At 38.3% G+C, this 21974-nt stretch overlaps 1 protein-coding gene across 8 annotated transcripts in view; it reads right to left on the reverse strand.

The window, feature by feature from the left end:
* Nucleotides 1-21128, reverse strand: part of DMD (dystrophin) — a 9298038-nt gene extending 9276910 nt beyond the window's left edge. For 5 of the 8 annotated variants that reach the window (XM_044072396.1, XM_044072400.1, XM_044072401.1 and 2 more), the window contains exon 1: nucleotides 20775-21126. In XM_044072396.1, the coding sequence (XP_043928331.1) occupies nucleotides 20775-20808 (34 nt within the window). In that variant the 5' untranslated portion in view covers nucleotides 20809-21126. Of the gene's footprint in view, nucleotides 1-20774 lie in introns of all 8 variants that reach the window. The other 3 variants (XM_044072398.1, XM_044072402.1, XM_044072399.1) reach the window with 3 other exon arrangements.
* Between the last annotated feature and the right edge of the window lie 846 nt (nucleotides 21129-21974).

Below are 21974 nucleotides of genomic sequence, written 5' to 3' on the forward strand. Positions count from 1 at the left end.
AAAACAAATCTGTTAGGGGAAAAATATAAAAAAATATAAAAACATACAATAAGCTGGTTATAAGTGTACACACCCTTAAACTAATACTTTGTTGAATCATCTTTTGATTTATTTACAACATTCAGTCTTCTTGGATACACACCTGCCATCAACTAAAGAGACTCTGATTAACCTGAAATAAAGTTCAGCTGTTCTAGTTGGATTTTCCTGACATTTACTCAGTTGCCTGCTACACCAAAAGCCACGCTTTGCAGACAGCTTACAAAGCATCAAAGGGATCTCATTGTTGAAAGGTATCAGTCAGTAGAAGGGTCCAAAAACATTACCATAGCATTGGATATACCATGAAACACAGTGAAGACAGTCAGCAAAAACTGGAGAAAATATGGGACAACAGTGACGTTGTAATCTAAAACTGATGAAAAAACAAGATAAAAACTGGTCAGAGATGCTGCCAAGAGACCTACAGCAACACTGAAGGAGCTGCAAGAGTTTCTGGCAAGTACTGGTTGTGTACTACATGTGACAACAATCTTCTGTATTCTCCATATGTCTGGACTATGGCATAAGGTTGCAAGACGGAAGCCTTTTCTTACACAGAGAAACATCCAGGCCCAGCTAAAATTTGCAAAACAATACATCAAGTCTCCCAAATGCATGTGGGAAAATGTGTTTGATGAGACCAAGGTTGAGCTTTTTGGCCACAATTCCAAAAGGTACGTGTGGGGCAAAAACAACACTTCTCATAACCAAAAGAACACCATCCCCACAGTGAAGTATTATGGTGGTGGCAGTGTCAGGCTTTGGGGGTTGCTTTTTTTCAGCTGGAACTGGGGCTTTAGTCAAGGTAGTGGGAATTATGAACATTTCCAAATACCAGTCACTTTTGGCCCAAAACCTTCAGGCATCTGCTAGAAAGCTGAAGATGAAGAGGAGTTTCACCTTTCAACATGACAATGACCCCACCTGTTCCAACAATCATATATACATCCAAATTAACAAAAGAATGGCTTCACCGGAAGAAAATAAAAGTTTGGAATGGCCCAGCCAGAGCCCAGACCTAAATCCAATAGAACATCTGTGGGGTGACCAGAAGAGGGCTGTGCACAAGAGCTGTCCTCACAATCTGACAGATTTGGAGTGCTTTTGCAAGGAAGAGTGGGCAAATAAAGATGTGCCATGTTGATAGACTTTTACCCAGGAAGACCGAATGCTGCAATTACATCAAAATGTGCTTCAACAGAGTATTAGTTTAAGGGTGTGCACACTTATGCAATCAGTTTATTATACGTTTCTTATTTTTTATATTTTTCCCCTAATAGATCTGTTTGTTTTTCAATTGAATTCTACGGGTTATAGGTCACATTAAAGGTGGGAAACATTTTGAAATTATTTATTCTGATGATTGCAACTCTATTTTCTATTTCTACTTAATTATTTTTTTCCTACTTTTATTTTTAATACAAAAAAAATTCCTATATTTCCATTACCAGCCTCTTTTTAATACAATCAATATTGTATTTGTGACTATATTTGTGTATTTCAATGCCATTATTACAATGAAACACTGTTTCCATATGTTGTTAAATATATGCACCTGTTCCAACAATCATATATACCTTTTTTGTAAGATTATATATTTTTTATGCTTTTGTATTATACAGTTTTTGTGGAGCTTTTTACCCTGGGCCTCCACTGAAAATGGGTCACTTGACCCAGTGGGCTTTCCCGGTTAACAAATATCAATAAATGAATAAAATAAATAAATAAATAAATACAGTCTTTATTTTTCTGCTAGAGAATGTCTGTTTTAAATTCTACAGTGTGAGCATATTTCCACATTTCACTATTTTAAAGTGTTTCTTTCTCCCCAGCAAATGCATTTATTTTTTTCTCTTTTGTTCAAAAAGGGGACATTATATATACATACATACATATATATATATATATATATATATATATATATATATATATATATATATAAATATATATATTTTTTTTTCAGAAAAACAACCCTTATAAACAGAATGAAAGAAAATGAGAAGAAAATACAAACAGAATGGGAGACTGTAGAAAAGGCTAACTACATGTCAATTAGAACTAAGTAGAATGAATGCAGGAGAACATTAAAGAAGATGCTATTTAGATCTTTACTGATGGTAAGTTAGTTCAGTAGCTAGTGATAGAGTGCAATTTAAATATCTGTTTTATTCTATTAAACTCAATAATGAAAGCACTGAGAAAACTAAACGCACAGACAGCTTGTGTGGAGGGGGGTATAAAATGCCAATGCTATTAATCTGGATGAGAGCACAGCTTGTTAAGTTAAACTGTGTCTGGTTCAATCTCAACTTTCACTTCCATAGTTACAGATAAAGCAGGAGATATTTAACAAAATATGCCTTATATAATGATGATACTAATAACTTAGAACATCTCAAAATAATTTAATTTTTAGAGGGATTGATCAAAGCTCTAAGGACAATTTAAATCCATCATAATTCAATAAAGTACTTTGAAAAAAAAGGTGGCATAACATGGATTGAGAATATACCCTTCCACCATGCTGTGTGATTCTGGAGTTAGTATGTGTAATGTTGTGGGAGTATGGGGGTTACAAAAAATTCATAATGCAGAATTTATCATTTCAGTGCTACAAGTTGCAGAGTACTACTTACTACGGAATGTGTGTGTTCCCTTCTACAAGTATATAAGCCCAAAAATAGTCACAGAAAGGATCATTAATTTGTAATGAACTCATTAGTATTGCATAGTATTGTGTGTGTGTGTGTGTCTGTCTGTGTGTGTGTGTGTGTGTCTGTCTGTGTGTCTGTGTGTCTGTGTGTGCGTGTGTGTGCGTGTGCGTGTCTGTGTGTGTGTGTGTGTCTGTGTGTCTGTGTGTCTGTGTGTGTGTGTGTGTGTGTGTGTGTGTGTGTGTGTGTGTGTGTGTGTGTGTGTGTGTGTGTGTCCAGGTCTCTTGAATGTGTATTTTTATGGTGTTACAGGATTCTGTGCACATATAAGATGTCAGTAAATCCATTTGTGGTCTTATAGTCTAACCAGTGGTTTGTATGAGACGGAAAGAAGGAGATGGAGTTCAGGGTCTTGATTTTCATAGTGAGAAAATGTTGTTGTCTCAAATTCTATCATCTGTCTGGACAGGCACATGACAAAGGGATCACTGCATTCTTTTATGTGCCTAATAAGGAAGGGGGAGAGAAATGTAACCTCCCTGGGACTAAAATATATTCCTTTGGCAATTGGCTGAGCTGCACAGACGAATTCCTACTGAAAGATTTTCTAATGACTACAGATAGATGTTTGCGAAAGTAAAGACCATTGCCTACAAAGGTTCTTAAATCACTGCTGACTGCATCAGTTTTGAAGAGAGTGCTGTTAGTATGACAGAGGCATGAATGCTCATGTTTTTCAAAGGCTGTGATGCAACCTTTTAGCATTTAGCTTATCACCATGGCCCTAGCACCATTCCTTATTTTTCATTTGTTTTTTTTAACATGTGTGGTTAGCAAATGTCCCCGACATCATTTCTGAGTTATAAATACCAAATAGTTGTGATCCCAGTAGTAAGCCCTGGGAAACTCAGAAGTAATTATCTTTTTACAGGACATCTTCATGTCCCATTAATAATTTGTTGGGTTTTGTTGCTCAAGCAGTTTATTCAATATGTTACCTTTACGTTGAGATTTACTTTGATTACCTTGTCTAGCGTCAGGTGTGGAAGATTGCTAAAATTCGTCAGACACTTCATGATATATTGCATACACCAGTTTATTTATTCGTTTGACATTTGTTAACCAGGTTAGTCCAACTGAGCCAAGAGCCCATTTTCAGTGGAGACCCGAGGAGAAAAGCTCCAAACAATTTACAGTCATGCAACACATAAAACAAACACACAGTGGTCTAATGTTCAAGCACATAACATAAAGATATGAGATACAGTTCACAGCACAGTATTCTGTAATGCAATGAAAATACAATTGCAAAAGTATACAATATATAATAGGTACACTAAGTATTTAAAACACAAAAGATATAGCATTAGAATAACTTTTGTGTTTTTAATACAGGAGGGTAAAAAATGAAATTACATGACAGAGAGAAAAAAGGCAGAAAAGAGGTAACAGATCAAAACAGACTAGAAGATGAGTAAGTGAGGCAGTTATCATGTGAGGGCTTGGCACGGGCAGCACCAAGTCTTTTGTACATAGTGTTTTAGTTCTCATTTAAATAGTGAATGTTTCTTATATTGAGGGGGAGTTTGCTCCAGATAAGTGCTACTGCGTAGTTATAAAGGGACTTTCCAATGTTCTTTTTAGGTTTGTAGATATCAAGGAGGTTTACCCAAAGCATCAGTAACTTCTTCAAAAAAATCCAGCAGTTTATACATGTAAGACTTTCCCTTAACTATTCCAAACTGGTTTGACCCAAGGGAACTGTAGAACGGCAACTCTTTTGTTTACGCATCCATGATGGTAGATGTTTTTATTTTACATATGCAGCTAGCAGGGCTTATGGGTCTATAGTTTCCGGGAACAGTAGTGGGGCCACCCTTAATTAAATCTATGTCCACAGTTGTTCTCCATGCTTAAACACCAAAACCATATCATATGTTGAGGTTGAACAGATTTAAGAGCAGGTTAGTGAGACAGTGGTTCATACTGATGAGAAACCACCCTGGCACATTGTTAGACATCCAAAGAGCTGATATTTATTTTAATTCCAAGAGAGTCTTTAGGACTTCCCATAGGTCAACTGGAGAGCGTCAGGCATGAAGCCATAAGAGATGGGCAAGTTGAAGATAAGGGGAAATGTTTGAAATAAATGCATCTATGAACATACTGTGTCCTCTGAAGCTGTGTAGGTTTTGTTCTTATTGACAATGTTATTGTTGTTATGAATCATCTCAGAGTAATCCTAGTTATTGCTCCTAAAATTTTTAACACAGTTGAAAACGGATGTATGTTTGCCTTTCACATAGCTGGGGATTTTTAGTTCATACTTATTACAGGTGAGATAGCTTACAAAAAATGTTACTTTGGTCAAGCTGGCCTTTGAAACTATTCTTTCTGCTAACATGCAGACAAATCTGTAAAGCAAACCTTAAATCTATATGTTTTATAGGCAAGTACTAGGTTTGCTGCCCTTGTGGGCCATTTTAAGCTTAGATAATTTCCCTTTCAAAGGTATGAATCAACCTCTGTACCTTGTGACTGGAAGGTGAAAACCTTAACCATTATATCATCTCCCAACCATATGTTATGCAAAAAAGAGCTAACTGGCTGTCAGACAGGATCCATATTGTCAGTTGCATGTGCAGTTGTAAAAGCAAACACGTTAGACAGTGTTATCAACTGGTGCAAGGACAATGGTACAGGATGCCATAATGGAAAAAGACTTTTCATTCAACATGGTCGTACTGTAGCAATGTACTCGTCAGTGCTGGTAACAGACAGCTACACTGTTAGTAGCTGTCAATCACTTGCAAGATCGCATGAAAGAATTTATTCAATTGTGGCAGGACTACAGAGCGATAGAGGAGGGTTTAGGCTTAAGCTGATTAAAGTAAGGAAGAAGGTGGAAAGGAAACAATTTGAAGAAATTCAAAGGATCATGCAGAGGCATGTTCATTCAGAGATGGTTATTATGATTATCAATTTGCTTAGATAATGTTCATGTGTTGTGCCTAATAAAGTATATGGAAAATCAAGTCTGTGTAACTGGAGATATTCTGAAATAGTATTAGGCACTGTGAGGTTTGAGTTAGGAAGACAGAAAATATTTTAAACTTGTACATTTTTAAGGCAATAAGGAATAATTGCTGCTATACAAGGTGACAGGGCCTATACTTGTGTAAGTATACTTGTAACATGATTGCTTCGAATTATTAATGACATTTTTTGACTATCAATATTGGCAGTGGGGGGGGGGTGGCCACGGTGCTGCAGCGGTTAGCATTGCTGCCTCACAGCAAGAGGTTCTCCAGTTCAATTCTCAGCTGGAGTGCCTTCTGTGCGGAGTCTGCATGTCCTCCCTGTGGTCGCGTGGGTTTCCCCGGGTGCTCCGGTTTCCTCCCACATCCCAAAGACATGCAGTAGGTGGATTGGACACTCTAAACTGGCCCTAGGCATGAGTGTGTGCATGTGTGTGCCTTCTGTGGAAGGTTGGGTGCCGGGCTGGCAACTCAACACTGTAAAACTCCACTGCCAATTAGGAGCGGACAGATGATCCACTGTGGCGACCCCTAACCGGGAAAAAGCCGAAAGAAGAAGAAGAATATTGGCAGTGGGGAAGGCTATTTTTAATTCCTCTTGTTTTTGGGGAATGTTAGCTATAAAAGAGTGTTATACCAGATGAAAAACAACATTATTCTATTCTGTTTAATAAAAAAGTAACACCATTCTGCTCACTTTGGAAAATGCATTATTATTGCTTTAATGTAATATTAGATAAAATATTTAGATCCTAGTTGCTTTTCCTTTATTTCATAGTATAGCAGCAGCCCACTCAATGTGTTGCAATGTCTGAATGTGCACTGTGGCTTGATCAGCCTTTACTTTGTCAGTACATTTTTCAGTTTAAATGCCACATGCCAAAACCTCATATTTAACATTCAGTTGTCAGGCTCAGTAGTGACCAGAGTACATAAACAATAATGTCTTTTTAAGTTAACACAACTATTTGGAAATCACAAACAGGAAGTAAAAATATGTATTTTGCTTAATTAGTGATTAGGCTTCCACAACACAGAAAGGCATTGATGTTCTCAGTCCCTATGGTGATATGGTTGAACCCTCACATCTGACTATCAGAAATCTTTTGTTTACAGAGGTGTGCCCTTTAAGATCAATAACAATAAGTATTATGGGATGACAGTGAACAGTTGTCCAGATTATAAAATTCTATGCTGTTTATAAGATTTCTCATGATAATTATCTGACAGTAGGGAGTTTGTTCAAGCAGATACCATTGTCAAATTTCCTTCAGACTGATGTCAGTCACAGAAGTGGCCAAGTAATATTTTTTTCCCAACAAGAAGTTCAGTTGATTAACTCAGGTGATTGGCTGAACTATATCCACCATGGCTTGTCATAGCTCAACTTTGTTTTTAGTTTCCTCTTTCATTGTTCAAAGGCTTGGTGCAATTGTTCAAGATGTCGGCTGAGCTGATCGCCAGTGACCAATTGAGTAAGAGTCAACTATTTATTTATATAAAAAGAAACAAAAAAGTAAAGCAGGTTTAAGCTTTAATTTGCAGAGCACTTCTTCTGTTTAAATGAGTTTGCTCGTGTTTGATAGTTTTTCCCCATTCACCCAATTTAGTCACAGGATCTCGATGCTGACTAGGTATTGATGTAAATGTTAATGCTGTAATATGTTTTTTTTTGTGGTGCAGTTCTCCTGGGGGTCAATGAGGGACATTTTTGCACTTGATGGTACTGAATCTGTTCTCTGTCCTGTGGAAGTGTATTGCAAGGCTCACTGCTGTGTAAATGATGAGGGAGGTCATTGTTTTGGCTTTGGCATCCTTTTTGATCAGCTTGTGCTGATCAGTTTGACTGTTTTTTTCAGTCTAGTTGTATGTTCCTAATGGGTAGATGTTACTGATGTAATGCGATCCTTTGGTGCAACTAGAATAACAAGGAGTTCCAGAGGATGATAGCTATTTTAGCTTAAAATTTTAAAATAGAAGAGAAGATGGAGGAAAGGGAGTCACAGCATTCATATTTGCCTTGATTATGGTGCACAATTCCGTTAGCAACCTCATATGCTACCTGGGAGTGTGAGTTCATGTAGCTTAAGCTCATACATTGTACAGGCTTTTAATGTATGCTGCTCTTTCTGAGGTGAAGATCTGAGACAGTTGCTACAAATTTTCCTCAGGATTGTTCTGAGTCAGTCCAAATTTAACCGTGAGCTTCTCAAGGAAAATTTTAAGATGTTGTTTACACAAAAATTCAGTTGTTAATCGTTATTTGGTTATTTTATGATTAGATTAACTACCAACTATGTTGAGGAGTCTATATTTTAACCAGCATTTATGTTATAATTATAACATTAAGACAGGACAGTCCTGACACTCCCACTAATGAAAACTTCTTAATGACTTGTCCACCATTAAGAAAGAAAAAAAAAAAAACAGGAAAGAAACTTGCCAAAGCAAATTGCAGACTTGGATTCCCCTTCACCCCCCCTCCCCACTAGCAATGGAAATATAGCTAAACTTGATTCTAGTAATAAAAAAAAGGTTTTATACACACACACACACACACACATACACATATATCTTTCTATCTATATATAGATATACACGTGTGTGTGTGTGTGTGTGTATAGATATATATATATATATATATATATACACACACACATATATATATAGAAAGAGAGAGAGAAAGAGATATACACACACACACACACACACACACACACACACACACACACACATATATATATATATATATATATATATATATATATATATATATATCTATATGCATGTAATGGTTTACTGTAAAATGTGCAAACATCAAAAGAAATTTCAATCAAAAGACAGATTCATATGTCTAATTTCAGAATGTTGAAAAGGTCAGAATGTCGCAAACATACTTACTCTTGCAAATTTAACCTTTGTTGACATCTGTAGACTGCAGTTTTATACTGCACATCACATCACATAGAGATTTTGCAGGGGGCCCCCCCACACCCCCGCAGCTTTTATATCCCAACTCCAAGACCGCACTACAGTGGCTAAAAGGGTATATTTCCCAGTCTGCATTGTACCGTGATCTCTAGTAATAAGGTTGACCACATATGTGGAAATACACAGTGCTCACTGAACTGGAGACTCACAAACATGAAGTTTCAGCAACACGGGATTCAGTCAACAGTAATTTGACATCCCGCATTCACTGAATCTTCACTCATTATTTTGATGGTAAAGCATATGCAGTATCTATATCTATGTGTGTGTGTGTGTGTGTGTGTGTGTATGTGTATATATATATATATATATATATATATATATATGTGTGTGTGTGTGTGTATCAAAGAATGGCATGAGACTCAAATTACTGGAACTCATTTTATTTAACTAGGGAGGAGACTTGGACAGCAAACTTACATTACATTATGGTGTTAATAATTTTATATTAATTTTATTACAACAGTTTTATTGCTCAAAACACAATGATGTCAGTATAATTTTTGAATTTTTGGCATTTGTAAAGGAATGACATCTTTTTATGGCAAGTTGTCTGTTGAAAGCTGTGGACTTTCTGTCATGGTTGCATCAATAGGAATCACAGACACAGCTGGTCAGGTTGCATTATTATACGCAGTTACTATTAAAAAAAATACATTTGTACTTATAAGTGATGGAGAAGAAAGAGATCACTGGGAACATATTTTTTTAGGAGTGCAGTGAGTTGGCATACTTTAAAAATTACATGCAGACTAGTCTGTCAGAAATACTGGGTGAGCAAACTGGTGTAACTAACAAAATAATTTTTTGAGCTGTGATACAGAATTGGAATTGTCTAGACATAGTAAGGCCTTGTTGAGTTAATTCTGGTGACTGTCAATAAAGCAGTTACTAGAAAATGAAAATCAAAGTCTAAACCAGCCATACTCAAAGTAGCGAATATAGTGACAAGAGATAAAAAAACCTGAAGTGGGACATTTACAAAGGGTAGGAGCAAATTACATTGCGGTCTGCTTTCATTTATATAAATATATGATTGCCTGTGTCATAAATGATAATTCAATAAAGATGTTTCTTGTTCAAATAAAAAAAAAAAATCTGCAGTCTCTTCCAGATGGCAACAAATGCAGATTGCATTATTTAGATTATCTGATTTAGTTTTGCAAAAAGGTTTGGCTTCCCAAAGGGAGAACAGGGTTTCTAATAGCCAACAGGTGGCTGCCCTTCCCTCACGTAGTCCAGATCAATTGTTAAGTGGGATTGAAGGAAATACCCAGTTCAGAGACCATTTCTGAGTTAGAGCCCAGCATCCCAATTAGGTGGTCTCCAATGTCCTCTGCAGTCAATAACTTCATGTCTTCAGTGGATAATTCCTGTATACCATGACCTCATATAACTGCCCACATCTCCAAAATCATTAAAGAAAGAAAACAAGAAGCATAAGTGGAGATCATATAGATGTTTCTGAGTTGGCCAGTGCAGATGGGATTCAAAGGTTACTGTAAGCCAAAAAAGTCTGGTTCCAAGGATTTGATGTATGCACTGGCAGCTTAAGATAAATTACCCATCAACAGAAACAGAAAAACTAGCACTCATGGACAGTTGATTTTCAATTTGTTTAATGCTGTACTCATGGAAAATGACCTGCAATTTGTTTTACCCTTAATTTCTTATTTTTTGACTATCATACGTTCATAGGTAGGTACCAGGCTATCAGCCCAAGGGCTTATGTAAGCCTAGCCAGCAAGGTACCATGGCTTACGCCACCCAAGAAAGTTATTTTCCTGTGCCACTGTCCAGCAGAGACACAGAAGTAATCCCTGGGGTCTATTTCCTTTTTCCCATCCACTCATCAAGATTTTTCTTGAAGAGTGCTAATGAAGAACTTTGCTTGATATAGATGGGTAGCTTGTTCCAGAGTATAGGAAGTCTCTAGGACAGGAATCTATCCCTCCAGTGTGTCCTGTTTATTGTGGTGACAAGGTTTAGGTCCCTAGAGCATGTAGCTTGGAGGGATTGGGATTTCTTTAGGTGTAGCATGTCAAACAGCTCTGGGTTTGACATAGCTTTATATGTTAAGCAGAGATCACCTCGGTGTAGGCGATATGCTATGGAGTAAAGCTGGAGTTTTTCGAGGCAGTCAGTGTAGGGCATTTGTTTGAGGCCAATAATCCTCTTTGTGAGGTACTTCTGTGGCCTTTCCAGCTGCTGCAGATGTCTTGTGAGGTACATTCCAAAATGGGCATTGTACTCTATAATGGATCTAATAAGTGACGGGTATAGGGGAACAATGACCTCTTTTTTCCTGGATGAGAACCCTTTTATAATGAGGTGTGCCACATAGAAGGACTTCCTGACTACTGTGGCGATGTGACTATCAAAGGAGAGACTACTGTCCGCCTGAGTCCCAAGGTCTCTTAATCACTCATTCGGTGTTAAGTAGATTGCTACATATGTGGTAGTTTATGGGTACAGAGTTTTTACCAAAGGGGATGACACTGCACTTTTTAGCATTGAGTTTGAGGCCATGGCTCTGACACCAGGCATCTGTCTCAGTGAGGCCCTTCTGTAGGATATCCAAATCATTTGGGGACTTGACTATGGCTCCTAGTTTGCAGTCATCTGTGAACTTCATCAGCCGGAGGCCTTATGTGTTAGCCTGTACTTCAGAGAAGTAGATACCAAACAGGAGAGGTCCCAGGATGGAACCCTGTGGCACTCCACTTGTCGCTGCCTTGAGGTCAGATTTGGAGTCTGCAACTTTTACAGTGTGGGTTCTATCAGTGAGCCAGTTGGCAACCCATCTTGTGACGTAGGGATTTATACCTAGTTTAGTGAGTTTAGCTATAATTCCAGAATGGGGGATGGTGTTGAAAGCCTTGGCGAGGTCAAGATAGGCTGTGTGAACCACCTTACCCTCATCCATGGCTATGGTGACTGCCTCAAAGAAGGTGATCAGGTTCAGGAGGCATGATCTGCCTTTGACAAACGTGAACTGGGTGGGATCCAGAGTTTGGAGGCTACCAATGTCTTTGTTTATGAGTTCCATGATGATACGTTCATGGCCTTGCAGACCAGGCTCGTCAGGCTAATAGGTCGATAGTTCCCGAGATCAGTGGTGGCTCCCACTTTGTGGAGTGGGAGAACTGTTGCTGTGCACCATTCAGTGGGCACAAAGCCTGATGCAAGGCTATTACTGAACATGGTGCTTAAGTGGGGAGCCAGTTCATTCTAAAGTTCTTGTAAAACGCAGCCTAGGATGCTATCTGGTCCCATGGATGCTGTGTTTTTGGCTTTAGAGAGTGCTACTTTTACCTGCATAGTTGTGATTACAAGGACTCTGCATTCTTCCTGTATAGATATGGGCCCTTTAGGGGGTGAGAGGGGGGTAAAGTTAGCACTGAACCGATCTGCCAGGATGTTGGCAATATCAGTTGGTTCTGTAATTTTTGTGCCTTTGTGCTGTAACTCAGAGCAGATATGGGTGTTGCCATCTAGATTCTTGACATAGCTATAAAATGCTTTGTGGTTGTCCTTAGATTTAGTGGCGATTTTGTTTTCATAGCTTGCTTTGGAGGAACTTATAAGGGATCTCAGCTTCTTACTGAGGCTGACCAGGGAGCTCCTCCACTCATGGGATTTTACTCTCTTTTGCAACAGTTTCTTCCTTCTTTTGTACAGTTTGTTTATGGCAGGGGACCACCAGGTTAGCTACCTTTTTTTGGAGGATAGCGTCTTGGTGATGTTTTGGAATAGCACGATCCATGCACTCGTGTAAGTGCTTATAGAGTGCATTTGTGTAGGATTCAGTAGTTGTAACTGTATTGTCAATCTGCATTTTTGTTATGAAGTTCACCACTTCTGTCTTAAGAAGCATGAAGATGGCTTTGGAGACATTTTTTACTGTGGTTTCCTTAATGGGGGGTGGGTGCAGGATGTGGATATCAAGGGTGATAAGCTTATGGTCGGATTGGACCAACGAGGAGTTGACTTCAGGTGTGGAACACCGGTCAATCATGTTGGTAATGACTAGGTCTAGGAAATTGTTGCCCCTGGTGGGGGTGTGGATAAGTTGATCTAGGGCATTGGAGTTTATGAATTCCAGAAAGGGTTGGGCTAAGGAGTTGGTACATGAGTAGTTTTCCCAGTTAATGGTGGGGTAGTTGAAGTCGCCCATTATTAGGGTATTTAGTTGAACCCTAATATTTTCCAGTACATCAAGAAAAGAGGAGTAGGAATCCTGGGGCATGGTGGGGAATCTGTAGCAAGATACAGTTTGGATTTCAGTTTTGCCCAGAGTTAGTTGCACTTGGATAACCTCAAATGCATTATGCTGAGCAACTAACCTGGAGGTGTGGATATCCTTAATGAATATGGACACACCTCCACCTTTGGTGTTTCGGTCCAGGTTACATGGCCGAAAAGTGTGGTATGAGTTATAGCCTTGTAGTGCAGAGGTGCCCTCTGGAGCCTTGAACCAGGTCTCAGTCAGTGCACAGATATCAATGTTCTCCATTTTAAGGAGTGCCTTGAGTGAGTGCATTTTGAGATTTAGACTTCTAGCACTGACTAGCATTGCCTTCAGTTTTTGTTTGCCTGTTTCTGTTATGGTGGTGAATTTGTTATTTGAACTCTGCCTAAAAATGCCACTATAGGGGCAGCAAGAGCCTTAGCCAGTATCCAGAATCCCAAGGGCGACAGGTGTAGGCCATCTGTGGCAAATCATTATGGTCTGTCGACCATGTCATCCCAAGCAGACAGATACTGGATCCCCTTAGAATGACACCAGAAACTTAACCAACTGTTGAAGTCAATCATGTTGTCCTTGTACTGCGGTATCATTCTGGACGATGGCAGAATGCTACTCAGCGCTAGGGTCATACCTGCCTGCGCTACAAGATCGGAGAGCTCTTCCATGTTTCTTTTCATGTAGTCCAGGGAGGTACGTCTCAGGTCATTCACACCAACATGGACAATGACAAAGTCATATTTGTACTTGGTGTGGAGTGGCCTGAGTGTGTGGGTTATGTGGCGGATCCTGGCACCCGACAGGCAGCTGACAGTAACCTTATCTTTGTCTAGCCTGGTGAGTGGGACATCAGTGTGCCTGACTATAGTGTCACCTATGACTAGTGTGTTGGGTACGTTGTTTTGCCTTATTGTCTGTGGTTGAGTGGCACACTGAGTCTGTGGACTACGTGATATTTGGGTTGTGTTGGGAGATGGAGGTTGCTTGCGTTTCTGCTTTGGAGGTCTCTATTTCTTAGACAGATTATTATTGAGAGCCTCTGCAAATGTTTTTGTGTTACTGTGTGTGGATTTTGGTGATGTAGATTTACTGAGACTATGTGATGAGTGTGGTGTGGTGCAAATGCTTACCTTCTCCTCATGACTGTCAAGTTCAGTCTTGATTAGAGAGAGCTTCACCTCCAGTTTGGCTAAATAAGTACATCTCTCACAGGTTGTAGTGTTGGGTGTTAGGAGGAGAGGGTTGTCAGTGTACATGAGGCAATTTCTACGTTGTCTCGAGGTCCCCAGATTCATCAGATAGACAGGAGAGAACACTGGGAGCTGACCCTTGGACATGCTTGAATAAAAAAATATTTTCCTCTAGGTAAGTGAGGAAAGTGAGTATAAGAGCTGTTTTTCTCTAAGCAAGTCAGAAAAGTAAGTACAAAAACTGTTTTCCTCTAGGTAATGAGGAAGATAGAGTGCTCTAGTAATTAGTAGCTTATTTAGTGCTTACAAGTTCTGAACAAGTGCTGAGCATGAACAAGCAAATTTAAGTGCTAAAACTAAGAATCTGTATCTGCACTAGATGAGTAAAAGGACAGAAACAAGTGCAAATGCAGGCTTTCAAATCAGAAAGTTGAGAGAGATGGAAGAGATTGCCCAAACAGCCAATAACTACAATTTCTGGGCCAGAACCACTCCTTATGTGGTAGACAGGTTACCTAGTGCATACCACTCCCACTGATAAGCTAGAAGGCTTCCCTCCAATGCAGAAAGGCTTGGGGGGCTCAGAAGCTTACATACCGTCCTGGATACAGCAAATCTGTATCTGGAACACTAGTTACAGGAAAGGTAGGAAACAGGCTTACAGTTTTTTTTTTTTACAGAAAAGTAGCAAAAACAGTAGTAAAAAACAATTCACATGCAGTGCAAGCTAGCACACTTGAGTATGCAGCAGTATTAGACCAAACACAGTTTAAAAAATGCAATTAAATTAAAAAGGACTAAAAGCAAGTGCAGAAAGAGTTTATTAGGTAGAATGTGGTAACGAGATGGGACTGGGGGAGTGTCCCAGATCCAATCTACAGTGGGGTAGGCAACTGCAAAAGCCACCAAATTTAAACTACAAACCAAAAATAGGGAAGGTGGGTGGGACAAAACAGTTTCAACAGAGATCTAAGCAACAACTAACAGTACAAACTTTAAAACCAAAAAAAATTCACAGCTCTGTATATTTGCCGATCAGTCTCTCAGAACAGTGAGACAACAGTTTCAACACAGATCTAAGCAACAATTAACAAACTCTATAACCAAAAAAAGATATACTCAGCTCTGTATAATTGCAGATAATCTGTAAGGCAGTATCTCAGAACACAGGTTCCAGCAATTAACATGTAGCATGGTTATGTTATAATTAGAAGTTCAAACTAAAAGCAGTCAATAAGTCCTTAAGGTCAGACCAATGCCTCCTACCTTAGTTAAGCACTATGTTGGATTGACCTTGTCCCAGTAGCCTTGAAGACAAAACAGATTCTCAGACTACAAATGTCTTTTGGACCTTCGACAGTGCAAGTGTTTTGCCTGACCTGCTATTTTTTTGCACATGTATTCACAATGTGGGAAATCTCACCCAGCCTTAAATTGCAGGCAAAAAATGAGCCAATCCAAACTGACACCAGGAGGCAAGACTTACAAACAAGGTCCTCTTGAGAAAGAGGCACCTTTAAAGCCAACAGAACCTAGTCGTGCAACAGCAGTGGGGCAACTCACTCACCCATTGAAGTGAAAGAACTTGTTCATGAACTTAAATTTTACCCTTGTCCTCAGGCAGCAAAAACTGTAATTCCGGGTTTTACCCAAGGCTTTTCATTGAAATCCAGTGCTGCTTATAATAATAAGATTGTCAAAAACTTGAAATCTACAACTGGGAAAGACAGCATAGTGTTGCATATTCTTAATGATGAATTACAAGCTGGAAGACTGATTGAACTATTTAGAACTTCCCAATGAAAACAATTCAAGACCCACTGGGCTAGTTACAAAGAAAAACAAAGGTAAATCTTGTCTCATCCATCACCAATCCTCCCCAAATGGGTCTTACGTTAATGACTTTATTTTAATGGAAGATACTTTGATTAAATACACACTGTGAATGATGCAGCAACTTTTATTGAGGAGTTTAGAGAAACTTAGTTATGTAAGCTTCACATTAAATCAGCATTTCACTTTGTTGTCCATATGTGTGCAAGGTTGGCAAGTGCTCGGTTTGTTCTTTCAAGACCAGCTGTATTTAAACAGGACCATGCCTATGGGTGGTTCAAGACCTTGTATTATTTGCTTCGGCACAGTGTTCCACTGCTGTTGACTATATTGGACATCAAACCAAGTGGCAGTTTGCTACGCTAATGATTTCCTTATTATTGAGGAGGGTGAGCGAGGTGCCAGGGCCGGAGTGCACATTCACATGAATTTTTGTGATTACCTTGGTGTTCATCTAGCTAAGGATAAAGTTGAAGGTTCACGCTGCTGTATTACATTTTTAGGCTTATAAATTGATGTGACTGGCAACTTTTTCAAACTATCCAGTGACAAAATAAAATGGCCAAATGTAGCCATCAAGAAGGTCCGAGATTGTACTGAAGCAAGAGGAAGCCGGGACATGACTCCTACGGGTTTACTTAATTTTGTGTGAAGGGTAATTCTCCAGGCAAGACATTCTCAAGGTATTTACAAAACCTGTTGAAAGGGGATGAAAGAAATTACAAAAAGGGTAAAAGATGATTTTCATTTATGGAAAGTGTTTCTGGGTCAGTTTAGTGGGGTTTTGCTGTGGCCTTCAGATTGGGTTTCTTCTGATTCTCTCCATCATTTCACAGATGCAGCGCTACCAGCACAGGCATAGGACTGTGGGGTGCATTTGTGGCACGACAGACTTTCTCATGGCCACAGTCTATCAGGTCCATCAGAAAAGATATTATATTCGTAGAAGTTCTTCATATATTGGACACAAATTACATTTGGCAGGATCAGTTCAGAGATAGAAAGTTAACTTTCCATTGTTATAATTAAGCCATTGTCCAGATTCTCACAAATAGATCATCTCAGTAAAATCATATGCAGTCTATATTGAGGTTTCAAGTTCTGCCAAGTTTAAAAATTAAGTTAGCATTTTCTTCAAAACATGCACGTGGTGTTTGGAATTCTATAGCTGACAGCTTATCCTGTCTCTAGATTTCCAGGTTTCGTGTAATTTTTACAGAGGCTCACCCCATGCTATTCCCACAACTTTAGTTCCTTGGAGAAGAATGATGGTGTCTTTAATGTGTAATTCATGGGCTTTAAACACAAGGAGAGCATATGCTTCTGCCATATCCAAATTCAAAGCCTTCTACATGTCTTTACTAGTAAAAGACAGACATTGGACGCTTGTTATCATGATCCAGTCTTTTCCACACAGATGCACATTACAGGACTACCCCTGCTCCCTTTATGTACAAATCACAGCACTAGGTTAGTTGACATGATCTTTACATTTGTAACACCACTGGGTCATCAACAGATTATGGACTGGCTAGAGTTGCATAAATGCTAGTCATACAGACTCAAGACTATAAAAGAAGAACATGGGTTAAGTAGGGGTTTGATTGCTTCCAACTGCCGCAAAAAGAATAATGAAGTCAGTCAGTGGCTTTTACTCTAACAATATGGCAGCACTATTTACCTGGCTTTACGCTGGGGCTTTCAGAGCCAGTGAATTCCTACAGGCATAGCTGTGGGCTGACATTATCATAATAAATTTGTCTGTGATAGTATGGCAAAAACACTGAAAACTGACCAGATCACAGTAGGCCATGCAATTTATTTTCAGGAATCAGAAACTTTGGCATCATTGGGGTGGATTTGGCATAAGGGTTAAAGTCTTATCCTCATAGACGCAAGGTACAGAGTTTGATTCTGACCTTGGGTTACTGGCTAGGATTTAAAAGGCCCTTCAAGGCAGTTAACCTAATATTCACCTATGAACCTATGCCCAGTCCATTGGGTCTTGGCTACTATGCAACCATTGAATGTTGTTTTCTCAAAAAAATTGGTGTTTCTCTTACTTGATGGGAAGTCATTGACCCTGAGGAAATCAATGACTTGCCAGGACATTCCTCATGAAGGCTACAATTCCCACTCATTCAGAATAGTACAATCATCAGCTCTAACCAGGGAGAAAATTATAAAGCACTCAGATAGATGGAAAGCAGATGCTTTCCTTATGTACATCAGAGGATTTTATCTACATGTTTTTTTTAGGTCCAAGTCTCTTCTTGGTCACACACCATTCCTTCATCTGCAGAGCAGCAATTGGACCAAATGGCTTGAATCTTGACATCAATCCTACCCAGTGGACCCTAGTGTGTCAAGTGTTCCCAGGCTTATCATGGCTCCAGTTTTTGCCATCGAGAACCTATTCAAAACAGCATACTGAAGGCCTTATTAATTCATATGGGAGGCAATGATTTATGTTACATTCCGTAATGCACCGCTCTCTTCAAAATGTTGGCAGATGTAGCTGTTTTATGTCCATAGTTCCCAATAAAATAAGTGGGTTAGTCAGCCATATTACCAACATTAATTTGGAGTGATGCCTTCAATCTAGCAACAATTGAAATTACCCAATGGTTTCTGAACAACAGAGTAGCTAGAGCAACAAGGCAGGTTTCTTTGTAAACTGATCACCCAGATCTAGAGAGAATAAATCCAGATTTTTATGACAAGGATGATGTTCACTTGAACAAACTGGGACAGGATTTGCATGTTCAGAAATTGTTATAAGATGTGTTTATAAAATAGGTAAAAAAAAAAACATAGATAAAAATAGGCTTGGTAGATCCTTAAAGATAATTTATTTTAAGTTATAGAATGTTTGCTGCAAAGTGTCATGTACTCCTCATTTTATTTATGTGCCGCAAATTCGGACTACCTTATCTATTCACATTTATGAAAGTTTGTATCTGTTACAGTAACAGATATGAAATGAAACCGTTAACAATTTTACAGTCTCAAAATGATATAACATCATTTAAAGGGGAACACACTGCTGATTCTGACATGAGAAAACATTCTTCTGTCTCTTAAAAAAATAATTAGAACTTACCAAAAAAAAAGTGGAATTAATATCACAAATGAAACCAAGCATAAAAGTAATCCTATAGCATTCATACCTGGTGTTCTGCAGTATCATAGCCAGTTCTCTCAGCCCTGTGAAAGAATGTCAGACTGAGAATGATAAAGACATATTTCTGACTTGGCAACATCACTTCTCAATTTCTCCCTGGAAACATGAGTCCCTATACTGAGTGTTCTTCCTCTATTCTGTTTACAAGCAGGCCAATTACAAGTGAACATTCTTGACAGTACAGTAATAATATCAGAGTCTGCTGAAGGTCATTGTTTAAATTATGTTTATTGTTAAACTGCTGAATCATCAGCTAAACCAAATGTGCATGCAGTCTACAAGCTTTCACTACCAAATAGTACAGTAAGTGGTATAAATTCTGCAAATGTCTTCAGAATTTTAAAACAAAGGTTAAGTTTATAGTTCAATTATTACTTTTATAATGTTGGATTTTTATGTCATTTTAGTTTCCGTAATAAAATAAAATGATCATATTCTGACCATATTTAAATTCAATGTGACAGACATAAAGGGGATGCTGATTATATTTTCAAAAACTTCTTGAAATAAATTTATGTGATATACCTCCCAAAGTAATGTTTACATCTGTGAGCTCCAAGTTCATAAATAAGTAGCTGGCACTGCCCTTTCTAATAGCATGCTTTTTGATATTTGAATGTTCACATGGTATGCATCATAAAGGATATCAAGACTAGATACAAGTACTACTCAGAATGGAATAGTTTACCCTCTGTTGACATACAAGAATTAGCAAATGAATGTTATGCAATGGAGGCTGAAATCATATTAGATCTCAATGTTGCCTCTTTAAGTGTTCTTAAGTGTTAATATTTTACAAGTCATCTGTCTCAAATGGCTCTATATCACTATACTGACACAAGAAAATTGTGGATGGCTAAACTTTGACTCTCAGAATGAAAAATACAAGAAGTCATGGAAACATAATTTTTGGAGGGGGCCAAGCCATCCTATGCCCCTCACCCCCTGCTAATTAAATATACCAATTCCAAGATAACACTACAATGGGGTAAAGTCTAATACCCCTATCCCCGATGTGCTGATGTCTCAGATAACTGATGTCCCATGACCCTCCATGTGCCAATTTTCCAAGAGTTTGCATTCTGGGCTTGACATGTAGCCATTCACGATATAGTTTTTTCAACAAACTCAGCTAGATCCATCTTACTCAACACATTGCATTTGTACTAGCACAGAATACCATCTGTATTGCACTATACTATACTATACAACACTATATTATACTATACTGTACTATACATTATAATCCTACATGGTGTACATCAGTCGTAAGATAATTTTAAGGAAATGTAAATTAAATTCTTCATATGTTCATCTTTTATAATCAAAGAACTTGACAAAGCTATGATATACCAATCATTATCTACTCTTTGCTGACCTTTTGATGTTTTAAACTGATTAGGAAGGCATAAGGCCAGTATTTCTTATCCATAGATAATGACTATATTTACTGTAAATGTCATACATTCTGAGATGAAACCAGAATTTTAACACATCAGCAGAGGTACAGTTTAAAATATGATGGCTCTACTGATAGACATATAGTCCATACTCAAAACATGGGATATTAAGTAAAACACGTCTTTAAGTACTTACAATAAAAGTCCTCGACTTCTTCATATTTCTGCATTTAAAAGTGAATGGATGGAAAGGCGATGCAAAACTTGATAAAACACTCCAGCAGTACTTCTCTAGTTATACTGTTTCCCAGATTTCTTACACAGACACTCTTGTCTCTAGTCACAGGCTGCTGTAAGATGGAAATAAATCTTTGGCAAAGAATTGCTGTTTGGTATCTTTTAATAGTTTGTGTAATACTTACAGTCCCAGCAGGAGAATCACTGTAGGCAAGTATAATTTCAAATGTTTCCTGGTCCTAGTGAAATGAAACTGTCACTGATGCCAAGGATCTGGAAAGGGAGGCCCTCAACATGTTTCAAATTCCAGGCCCTGCGCATAAGCAGTGAACATCCCATAAATAGCAGCATCGTTTTTTTTCTGAGGCAGATTTCCAAAGAATTGTATTCTAACAAGGCTCTGCCTACAGGGTATCATGATAAGTAACAGGATTATTCTGGTACAGAACATCAACCTGAGCAGTATTTAAAGTTACGAATGCTCCAAAGTGAAGTGAGCCTGGCAAGGTTTCATACTCTAAAGCTATTTCAGAAGGCAGGAGGTTCTTTACTGAGAATAGGGTCTAACTGCTGCATAACTAATGCATGCCATTCCATCATGAGAAAACAGTACAATAAAACAGGTTGCAGTCTACATGTTTTTTTAATGACATTGTGAACTGGATTTTCTTCACGCAGACAAGGAACATTTGAGTTCCTGCTGACATTTCTTATATCATTGATATTTGAAAATAGTATCACTTTTTTAGTTACATGACTGTGTCACACAAAATATAAACTCATGGAATTAATATACATTGAAGCAGTTCAAGTACTTGCAGCATCTATTACTTTGTTTTAAATTAGTTACCTGTTCTTATTTTTCATATTAGATATTTTCAACTAAAAGTAGAATAAACCTGAATATTAAGCTAACCAAAAGCAAACTTGAACCTCTAAAATGCCATAAACCCCTACTTGTTTGCATCACAGTGCATTTCATTAGCAATGAGGTATAAAGCAGACATGTCTTCTGATGATGGACATAACTTACTGAAATGACAGAAAGACTCTAATGTGCAATCGTCTTCATATTGCATTACAAAAGCATATTAATATGTATGAAGCTGGCCCTTAATTTCCATACTAGAAGGCAAAGAATGTGTATGTGCTGAGGAGG

The sequence above is a fragment of the Protopterus annectens genome, chromosome 5.part0, assembly GCF_019279795.1.
Source record: "Protopterus annectens isolate FY-2018-M chromosome 5.part0, PAN1.0, whole genome shotgun sequence".
Taxonomy (NCBI): domain Eukaryota; kingdom Metazoa; phylum Chordata; order Ceratodontiformes; family Protopteridae; genus Protopterus; species Protopterus annectens.